This window comes from Notolepis coatsorum, assembly GCF_963971535.1.
Source record: "Notolepis coatsorum genome assembly, chromosome: 1".
NCBI lineage: Eukaryota > Metazoa > Chordata > Actinopteri > Aulopiformes > Paralepididae > Notolepis > Notolepis coatsorum.
The window spans coordinates 78,987,914-78,999,655 of record NC_140165.1 but is presented as its reverse complement, the minus strand read 5'-3'; the positions used below and the strand labels follow the sequence as shown (position 1 = coordinate 78,999,655).

The window sequence follows — 11,742 nt, the reverse complement described above, 5'->3', positions numbered from 1 at the left end:
GACTTCACTAAGCTGACCAGGAGACATGGTTTCAAAGTCGCGCCGGCATTTCCGTGTTCAGTGGAGGAATGCAGTCTCGTTGTTGCGGGAATAGTAGGCGCTTCGGCCGTTAAGTCTGCGGCCAGGATGAATGGGGGAATCGTTTTCTTTGTGGATGATTTGATTAGGGTTAATCAACTGATAACGGACGGTTTGATCATACGTGATACGTTTGTGTCTGTGATGCCGCTCACAACACCTGCCATTAAGGTGACGTTGTCAAACGTTCCCCCGTTGGTGAGCGACGAGCTTATATTAAGGGAACTCGCCAGGTTTGGGAAAGTTGTAGCTCCTTTAAAGAAAATGTCTTCGGGTTTTAAGGCACCTGAACTACAGCATGTGGTTTCTCACAGAAGGCAGACGTTCATTATAATGAACAAACGTGATGATGAGTTGGATCTTAATTTTAAAGTAATAGTAGACGGGTTTGAGTATATTATTTTTGCGACGTCACAAAACATGCGCTGTTTTGCGTGTGGAAGGGAGGGGCATCAGAGGCAAGCGTGCCCTGGGGAGGGGCCGAGCAGGGGAGAAAAGGAGGGGGAGAGTGCAATGAAGAAAGGAAGAGCAGCTTGGGGTATGAATCGAGGGGTTGAGGGGGGGGGGGGGACAGGGGAAGAGGGGTAGTAGGGAGATTTCTGAGAAGGTTATCGTACCAGATAGAAGTGATAAGGAAATGGAAGGAGTAGGTACGGCTGAGATTGCAGTACGGGGAAAGAATGGTGGAGATGGAACGGTGGGGGGGGGGGGGGGGGTGGTAGAAGGGGCTTGTGTCAGCCGGGACACGTTAAATAGCCAGGTGAGGAGTGAACCTGTTGACATACAAGGGACAGTGGTGGGGGATGAAGATGTGGGGGGGGGGTCGTGGTGGGAAGGATTACAGAGGGGGCGAGTGGACCTGTTGTAATACGAGGGGAAAATGGTGGGGATGAAAATGTGGGGGGGGGGGTCGTGGCGGGAAGGGTTACGGATGAGGGGAGTGTACCTGGGGTGGCTGTAGCTGTTGAGGGGACAGGGTCAAGGGACTTAGTTGAGGGGGTCTGGGTGGAGGAAGTAGAGGATATTGACATGGAAGAGGGGGACGGTGGGATGAAGATTGTTAGGCAGAAGAGGAAGATTGAAGTAGTTGGGTTATCAAGCTCTCAGGCTAAGAAGACAGGTGTGACGGAGGAACTCAGCAGTACACAGAGTACACAAGGGAGTTCATGGATGGAGATGTGCAAGCGTGGGGATGAGGATTATGTGAGCGATGATCCTGAAACTTCAGATGATGTTTGCTATACAATGGATGCAATGAAACTGTTAAGGTGACAAAGAACAGGAAGGGAGTAGAGGTGGAAAAAAAATTTCCAGATAGGATTTGTTTGTTTTGGCAGCAAGGAAACATATGAGGTTTAAAGGAGATGGTCGTTTTGTTGACACAGAGTTATACAGGATGAGAAAGATTGTGCAGAAGGTACTGCGGGGCCCAAGTACGGTGGAGGACGGAGTGGAATCTGTGTAGTTTTGTTTGTTTTATTTGTTTTTGTTTGTTTACCTTTTTTATTTTTAAATGAGAGTTTTTTATTGAAGGGACTGGTGTGTTGGCACGTAGGGCTGGACATTTCAAGGTGTCCCGCTACCGGGGCAAGGAGGCTGAGAAATTTTTGTTCATCTCATGTACTCTTATACATTTGTGGAACGTTGTAAAGACTGGGACTGTGGAGGATTCAGAGACAGGGGCGGAGCGTATCGTTTTCATGCCCGATGGGAAGGCCAAGCCATACTCCTTCGGCAAACCTTTCATCAGAGTCGTCATGGGGTTGTTGTCTCTACCATCTTTTTATGTTACCGGCACCACTACCTTGTTCATGGGTTGGGAGGTATGACTGTGGGGCTCATCACGTTCTACGCTGAAATGGACAGTTTCCTGATTCAGCCTCGGAGGATGGTGGTAAAGCGGACTTTGCTGGTTACTTTCTACCCTATGTTCGGAATGGGTTTCATCAGGCTTTGTGCTCTCGAATCAGACTGATTGATGGGAGGTCGCTGGGGGCTGCCAGTCTCCGCACGGGAGAGTGGGAGGTGAGGTTGGAGCGGCATCTGAACCAGGAAGGAAAGGCGGCCTCGGACGGGGAGGCGAGGGTTACAAACTGTCTAATGAGGATGTCGGTCCAGAGTGCATCTCGGTCCCCATGCTCTGTTTTCGGCCCCCGACATCATCGATGCCATATGATATACGACTGGTGGACGGTAGGAGCATATATGATAAGGCTGAAGGAGGAGGGTCGGCTGACGAGGCGGCCCTGTTTATCCACGGGATCGGTTTTGACTGGAGTCTGTCGGACACGCACAAAGGCCTGATGTGTTGTACCAAAAGGGGAAAGGTGAAGCTAGAGACGCTCGTCTCAGGACTAAGGTTTCTACAGTGCCTATCCAGTGTCTCTCTCTCTGACGCACCCAGGATTTTTGGATCATTTAGAGTTATTTTTTTTCTCTCCCTATGGGGGAGAAAATTTCAAAGTGACTATTTGGTTCAGTTTCAGCATCGTTGTCCCTAATTGATTTGTTTTTTTGTTTTGTTTTGTTTTTTGTTTTTTTGTTTTGTTTTTTTGGTTTTGTTTTGTTTTGTTGGTTTTTTTGTTTGTTTTGTTTTGTTTTGTGTTTTGTTGAGTTGTAGAGTATTTTATTGTTGAACGTTTTTGTTGTATCTTGTGTAGTTTTAGTAAAAAATAAAGTTTTTTATAAAAATCAAATCTCTCTCTCTCTCTCCCAGTGCAGACTGTGTACATAGCCCCTTTAAACATTTTATATTTATGTCACAATATTCGCTGCGTTACGGTTACTGTGGTTACGCCCGGTCATGTTTGGACTCTCCGACTTCCACTCAGTCACTGCATTTGTCAACACCTCTGCTGAGTGAGCGCTTGTATGACTGTCATGGGAGGAGTTTGGAGAACTGCACTCTTCATCTCCCAACCCGACATATATAGTGGACCGTCACAGTGAGGTACCGATAACTCTCTGTTGCCTGAGGTCCAACTATCCGTGGTGAGCGCAAGGCTCTGGGTTTTTTCCAAATTTGTCTTCAATGCCTTCGCTTGTTGTTTCACTAGAAGTCTGGAACAACTCTCTGTGCTGAAAAATGTGCGAGAGGACACAGGGTGACGCGGATCGAGAGTTTTTTTTCATTAATTTGAATATAGAATATTAGTTGACAGCCCTACTTAACAGTAACTGCACACTACATCACCCCTGAGTGGAACATGGAAAGCCACGTTCTGCAAACCTTCCCCCACTGTACCGAAAACGTACCGTACCGAACCGTGACTTCAAAACCGAGGTACGTACCGAACCGTGGTTTTTGTGAACCATTACACCCCTAATGGAAACAGTTAATACGAAATGTTATTGCAAAACCGAAAATGCCGCAATTCACAAGTGCATATTGAACCTGAAACCTTCTCCCTAGATTGTCTCTCTATACATACTTACTGATAAAGACTACCAGTAGTAAACTGGTGTGGTCCAGCTCTATACTGGGGTTGGAGAAGGTGTCGCAGAAGGTCGTATAGATGATCATGAGAAGCACAGCGCTGCTGACGGCCCCGAAAGGAGGTTTCCTGCGCTCCAACCACTCCCTGAAGAACCCACGGCACACCTGGAGAACCAGATATACATCTGTTATTAACCCTGAAGAACCCACGACACATCTGGAGAACAAGAACCCACCACACACCTGGGCCCTCATTTATCAATGGTGCGTACGCACAGATATGTGCGTAACCCGTGCGTACGATCATTTCTAAGCAAAGTGTATGACTTATCAATTTGAAGGTGTGCTTGACTTTGTGCGTATATTTACGCACAGCTCTGACCATGCGTACCTGGCGCCCGGCGGTAGAATATTATTATTGCAATGCGGAAATAAGCTTCCGTGCATTACTTCCAACACTGGTGCATGTTTCTGTATGAACCGTAATTCATTATAGTTCATTGTAAAATAGCGACAGTAGTGTAATTATAACGGGCTCACGCGCGAACAAGAGGTTGACCTGCTAGTTTGGCACGGGGGGGGTGGGGGGGGGGGGGGGGGGGGTGGGGGGGGGGGGGGGGGGGCAGACGCAGAACACCCACCTCCCAAAAGCGATTAAATATTGTTTCAAATAAAAAGCTAAATACTATTATTTTGTGTGTCATGTTTCCAAATAAGATTGGTCACAACAAAATGCTTTCTACTTCAATTTGTTGGTTAGAATAGATGACCTCCGTTGAAACTTCACAGTCTATTTGTGAGCTCCCGCACAGAACGTGATAATAATAATAATAATAATAATAATAATAATAATAATAATAATAATAATAATAATAATAATAATAATAGCTTCATTTGATATAGTGCCTTTCAAGAGACCCAAGGTCGCTTTACATAGATAGGGGGGGGGGGAATAAAGTAACAAACATAGTGGACAGACACAACATATAAATATGATGATGGAATTCAAGTTCAAGTTTGTATTGATCACATATAGGCAGGGTACACATGGCGTAGGCTACATACATGGCACTGGCAGTGAGATTCATTGTTCTTGTATATGCTCTCGTATTATTGTTTAAGCTACCTAACACCGACATCAAAATAGATTGTATGCCTCTACAAATCATATGCAGGTACAAAATCCACCGCGATTTGGAATAAAATTGAGGAGAACTTTAATCCCTGGGTATTAATCGAACGAAACGGGGAAAAGGCAGTCATATTCCAGCACGGTCTTTATTAGTGTTTGCGCTGCCCAGGCAGCAATGGTTAATAGATATCATATCCGACATCACCGTACGTGTACACGTCTCTGTCAGCCTGTCACGTATTTCTCCCATAACACGCTTCGCTCGGCTTAGTCCACTTTTCCACATTTCATGGGGGTGTTTCATGACCGTATATGGTTAATTACGGGCGGTTCTATATGCAAATACTTAAAATCGAGCACGAGCGCGGAGCGGTAGAACAAAATGGTATTTATCAACACTGAGTGTGCGTAGAACCGGTGTACGCACGTTTGATAAATCCCGGTTTTTCTGTGCGTACACACATTCTAAATTCTATGCTTAACACTTTGTGCGCCATTCACGTCGTACAACGGGTTTCAAGTTCATGCGAATTCTGCCAGATCACGGCGTACGACGTTATTGTGATCATATTTCCGCCATGGTATTCATATTTCACTCAGCACAACTCTGCAACGCTTCAACACTGCCACCTGGTGGATGATCGGCGAGTTGCCAAACCGGATATGCCTGTTGCATATCGGTGTGTCTCCTAAATCCGTCCGGCCACTCGCATATCATCCCAGGACTCTAGCCACACATCGTGGATATGGATCGTTGCCATAACTCAATAATCCACATGATTTGGGCATGTATTAGTATTATACAAACCGGAAATGGATTGCCTCGATCCCCATCAAATAACTGGGATCTGTTTGCTCCAGTATAATCGCCCAACGGTAAGAGGAGGCTGCCGTGACTTTCAGCGTTTTTGTTTATCATTATCGATGCAAACTGCTCTGATCTATATATCACCCATACTACATGAAGCATTTAACGACGATCACGGAATTATAAATGACCCCCCCCCCCCCCCCCCCGTTCACCCGCGCATGATCAGTCATAACGTTTAGGACCATGGACAGTTGAAATTTTTAATATAGCTTGGATCGGTATCAAACGGCATTTGATAATCTATATAATGCATTTATGCCTATATCTCACGTTCTAGGAATTACTGCAGAAAACGATAAAAAGATTTATATTCTAGACGGTATTTTTGTATGAATGTGTGAATGAAAAAGTAAAACGTTCCTACATCCTGAACGATAGATAATCGATGTTGAATGGGCCATAGTAATGTCAATTTAGCAATACAATTTAAAAAGTTATAGCCCTGCAAACATCTCCATAGGCTTAGACTGGTGGCAGTGATCATACATTGATGGATATAAGCGTGGCAGTTAATGTGTTAAGAACGAAAATAGAACACTTTCTACGCATTGTTGATAAATGAGGGCCCTGGAGAACAAGCAGATATAGATCTGTTATTAACCCTGAAGAACCCACGGCACACGTGGAGAACCAGATATAGATCTGTTATTAACCCTGAAGAACCCACGGCACACCTGGAGAACCAGATATACATCTGTTATTAACCCTGAAGAACCCACGGCACACCTGGAGAACAAGATATACATCTGTTATTAACCCTGAAGAACCCACGGCACATCTGGAGAACAAGATCTGTTATTAACCCTGAAGAACCCACGGCACACCTGGAGAACAAGATATACATCTGTTATTAACCCTGAAGAACCCATGGCACACCTGGAGAATCAGATATACATCTGTTATTAACCCTGAAGAACCCATCAAACACCTGGAGAACCAGATATAACTCTGTTATTAACCCTGAAGAACCCACCACACACCTGGAACACCAGTAAATTGTATGCATGTCGTTATTAAAGGGTAGGTTGTGTTTAGAACTGTTCTGTGACACGCCATGCTGGAAGGGCAAGATGTACACGTACACACACACATTATATTATATTGATTGACCACCAACCTGCCCCAGGATGAGAGGAACCACCACTGTCATGAAGAGCTGGGAGAAGATAGAGGAGAAGGGAACAGCGGAGGAAGACCCCAGCTGGAGGAGAAGAAGAAGGAGTGAGGTTAGGACCACAGCCAAATAAACACACACATCTGAAATATGAAATATGAAGAAAAAAAACGGTCCGATTCATCACTTTTCTCTTACACCCACAACTGAACGTATTCAACGCTACACACTATAACCACATGGTTATCTACACACTAGGGCTGAACCTTTGTTCATTACGTTGGCATTAGGATCCTAAATCAACATTAGAATATTATTATTATTATTTTATTTTTTGGCGTTTTATCGCTTTATTTCTACTGGGCAGTCCAGTAGAGAGGGACAGAGGAGGAATGGGAGACAGAGTGGGGGGAAGACATTCGGCAAATAACGACGGCCGTGTCGCGGCTGAGCGCGCTATGTGGTTCGCCACTGGGGCGCCCCAGAATATTTTATTTTTAATTAAAATTAAAAAAAAGTTTTTCTTCACAGTTGCAGATAAAGATTAGGCTACACTAATATTATAGTATTAAAACTGATGAGTTATATTCATTAAAGAAAGTTGATTTAATAAAAAAAAAACTCATTTAATCAGATTAATCACTTTATTCGAATTGAGGATTTAGTTGAGGATATTTATTAAAAAAATATATTTGTGACATTTTCTTTTTATTTGTCAGTTAGAAAAACCCTGACGAAGTTCCAAGCCCAAAAACAGGCTTCGGGGACAACTCTACTACACACTATAACCAGTAACCACACTGGTTCTCTACTCACTATAACCAGTAACCACACTGGTTCTCTACTCACTATAACCAGTAACCACACTGGTTCTCTACACACTATAACCAGTAACCACACTGGTTCTCTACTCACTATAACCAGTAACCACACTGGTTCTCTACTCACTATAACCAGTAACCACACTGGTTCTCTACACTATAACCAGTAACCACACTGGTTCTCTACTCACTATAACCAGTAACCACACTGGTTCTCTACTCACTATAACCAGTAACCACACTGGTTCTCTACACACTATAACCAGTAACCACACTGGTTCTCTACTCCCGAGTAGCTTAGCGGAGCTACAGAAAGCCAGAGGCAGATCTTTAGAACTTTGTTGTGGGTATTTATTCCTCCATGCGATGCACGATTACAACTGCGAGTGGCCGGGTGATGATGTCCTTTAACGCCAAAACTTCAATGTAGGAAACTAGCTCTCCTTCTCTCTCCCGTTACTCCAGAACTAACAACCCTCCAGTGTGAGACCCAAACACTCACCCCTGAACAGCTCTTTAAAACAACACTCACCCCCTGAACAGCTCTCTTAAAGCAACACTCACCCCTGAACAGCTCTCTTAAAGCAACACTCACCCCCTGAACAGCTCTCTTAAAGCAACACTCACCCCCTGAACAGCTCTCTTAAAGCAACACTCACCCCCTGAACAGCTCTCTTAAAGCAACACTCACCCCCTGAACAGCTCTCTTAAAGCAACACTCACCCCCTGAACAGCTCTTTAAAGCAACACTCACCCTCTGAACAGCTCTCTTAAAGCAACACTCACCCCTGAACAGCTCTCTTAAAGCAATACTCACCCCCTGAACAGCTCTCTTAAAGCAACACTCACCCGGACTTCCGGTATGAGAGCGGAAGGGTAGTACGCATGCGGTGAGGCTCCTGGTCAAAAGAGTGAAAAACGGAGAAATAAAGACCCGAAAAGTGATTAAAAATGAAGATGCAAACGAGAAGGAAGGAGGAGAAAACAATTATGAAGGAAAGAGAAATGGAGGACTCACAGGAAGAGGAGAGTTCGATGGAGCAGAACCCCCGAGGCGAGACCGAGAAGGGGCAGGCGGAGGAAGGGGGAGTTTCGGCTGAGACGGACAAGGGAATGCCAGGATGGGCCGTGCTCATGCAGGCCGGGATATTGGCGACCATAAAATTGAACTCGGACACGATGCAGGCGACCATAAAACTGAACTCGGACACGATAAGAAATGATATTGGGAAGTTACGGGAGGAATTGAGGAAGGAACAGGAGGACTTCAGAGGTGAAATGAATACAGAACTCAAAAGGGTGGATGAGAAGATGGCGGAACAGGACAGAAACGTAACAGAGGTACAGACTAGAACGGCGCAAACAGAGGAATGGAACACAGAGATACACGAGGTGTTAACGTGTGCGATTCAAAAACAAGAACAGATGGAGACAAAGATATCGGACATGGAGGGGAGGTCACGGAGAAATAACATCAGAATATGGGGATTGAAAGAAGGAGTCGAAGGGGAATCGGTGACCCAATATGTGGAAAAGCTTATCAAGGAACAACTGGAGGAGACGGAACTGGAAAAAATGGAGATACAGAGGGCCCACAGGGCGTTGGCTCCGAGACCGAAACCGGACAGACCTCCGAGGGCGGTGATTATTAACTTTCTGAGATTTGAGATTAAGGAATTGATACTCAGAACCGCGTGGACCAAGAAGATAGAAATCGAGGGGAAAAGTCGTTTGATCACGATTACTCGACAGCGGTAGCAATAACACGCAGGTCCTACGCGGGACTGAAGAGAATTCTGAAAGAAAACGGAATGAAATTCCAATCACCCATGACCTCGCTAAGGATTCACTGGAAGGAAGGGACGGTGACGTACGCGACGGCGCGGGAGGCGGCGGAGGAGATGAGGCGACGGGGATGCAGATGGCGGAGGACGGAGAAGGAAGGGGACAGGAGGGCCAGACGCTGAGCCTGCAGCAGAGATTGGAGAAAGCACGCAGATGGACCAGAGTAGGAGATCGAAACCCGGGAGAGGAGGGAGGAGAGAGGAGAAGGCCGAGGTGAGACGTGACAGACCGAAGGCGGAGACGGACGAGGAGGCCAGAGACGGAGGGGAGAGGAGGCGGGAGGAGACTAACGGATGAGTACACGCACAAGAGATTGAAAAAACTATCCAAATAGAGACAAAATATAGAAACTGAAATAACATATACATAAACACACATTCCCAGGTAGAGGCAGGATATAGGAACGAACATAACGTATACATGGACACATAATACACATGCTGATGGAGGAAATAAATGGAAATATAATTAGGTATGATAGACGGAACACAGAACATATTGAAACAAATACATAGACACACGCTGCGAGTAACACAGTTGGAAGGGATTAAGGGGATAAATGGACATCACATAGAAAATAGAGGGGAGGAAAAGAAAGTAAGAAGGGGTACACAGAAGACACCACACACGGGTTTGGGAGGAAGGAGGGACATTGGAACATATGAGCCACATTGAGAGGGACCTAGGAAATGGGGGTCTTTGATCAGAATGAAGGACAGAGCGCTTTTGACCAGGAGCTCGACAGCAATAAAAACAGTAAGAAGGCTGGACAAATATGACGAGCGGTTGGGGGTAAAGGTTTCAAACCCCCAAGCCGTCAGGAGGAGGCCTCTCACTAGGAGAGCAATTACTCCTCACCCACCAGCAGGGGACAGGGGGGGACACAGGGACCCCCCGAACGCCTTGGGAGCACTTTATGTAAAGTTTATGTTTTTTATTTATGTTAATCATTATATGTATTCGGTGAAGAGAGCGGAGGCTACAACCGGAGGGGGGAATGAATGTGACATGGGGGGGACTGACAGACGAAAGAAGAAGAAAGATGACAATGGTTAAAGGTATAAAAATGATGTCGTTAAACGTTAATGGAATGAATAATGCGATAAAGAGGGGCAAAGTGATGTTGAAATGTAAAAAAAGTTAGATGGAAGTGATTTTTCAGCAGGAGACACATTTGGTAGCACAGGATCATGAGAAACTGAAGAGATTTGGATATGAAAATGCATACTATAGTTCCTTTAAACGGAACCTGAGGAGAGGAGTAATCACGTTAATCAAAAACAGTCAAATTTGAATTGATCAAGGAAGTAAGAGACAAGGAGGGAAGGTTTGTTCTGGTGAAGGGAAAAATGGAGGGTCAAATGATTACGTTAGTGAATGTTTATGCACCCCCAGAGAGTGAGAGGGATTTATATGAGACCATTTTTGATATGATAGTGATGGAACTAGAAGGGATATTGATATGCGCGGGAGATTTTAATGTAGTACTGAATCACGACCTAGACACCACGAGTACTAGAAAAGGACGGGCACCAATCAGTAGATATATGAATATTCAGATGACGGAAATGGGAATTACAGATGTTTGGAGGGGGATGCACGCCATGGACAGGGAATACACACATTACTCACACCCGCACGTGACATATGCGAGAATAGACTACTTTTTGATGACGACGGGGGACAGTTACAGGGTATGGGAGTGCAGAATAGGAGTAGCTGACATATCGGATCACAGTGCCATATATCTGACAGTAGATCTAGAAGGGAGACGGAGGAACACGATCTGGAGACTAAATGTAGGAATATTAAATAACAAGGGGGTGGTGAGTCAGATCAAGGAGGAGATAGCCAGGTATAAGGAAGAAAATGGGGCGGTAGATCCGAACATTCTATGGGACACACTGAAGGTGGTGATAAGGGGGAAATTGATGGAGAAGACAGCAATGCTGAAGAAGGCCAGAACGGAGACATATCACAATCTGATAGGGAAGCTGAAGAAGCTAGAAGGGAGACACCAGATATCAAAAGAACAGGAAACGCTCGGAGAAATCAAAGAAGTAAAGGCCAGGATAAATAGGGAATTATTGACGGAAATAGAAAAGAAAGCGAGGTTCATGAAACAAACGTACTATGAAGGGGGACCAAAAGCGACCAGACTGTTGGCTAGGAGAATTAGGACGCAACAGAAGTTGAACACGATACACACAATAAGGGATACAAAGACTAATGAAATATTGAGAGACCCAGCTGAAATAGAGAGGACATTTAGAGAATACTATGAGAAACTATACACACAGCCAAAAGCAGCGGGAGAAGAGGAAATAGAAGCATATCTGGAGAAGCTAGAGTTACCATCGATAGGGAAAGAACAGAATGAAGAATTAAATAAAATAATTACGGAACGAGAACTGGAAGAGGCAATTAGTAGAGCTAAAAACAACA

The 11,742-nt window shown here is 45.0% G+C and overlaps 1 protein-coding gene across 3 annotated transcripts in view; it reads right to left on the bottom strand.

Moving 5' to 3' along the window:
- The window catches only part of slc10a7 (solute carrier family 10 member 7), a 44,813-nt gene that overhangs the window by 10,552 nt on the left and 22,519 nt on the right, over positions 1-11,742 (bottom strand). For all 3 annotated transcript variants that reach the window (XM_084328851.1, XM_084328852.1, XM_084328850.1), the window contains exons 7-8: positions 6,635-6,718; positions 3,514-3,679 (exon numbers count right to left, since the gene is read on the bottom strand). In XM_084328851.1, coding sequence (XP_084184977.1) covers positions 3,514-3,679; positions 6,635-6,718 — 250 coding nt within the window. The remainder of the gene's footprint in view (positions 1-3,513; positions 3,680-6,634; positions 6,719-11,742) is intronic.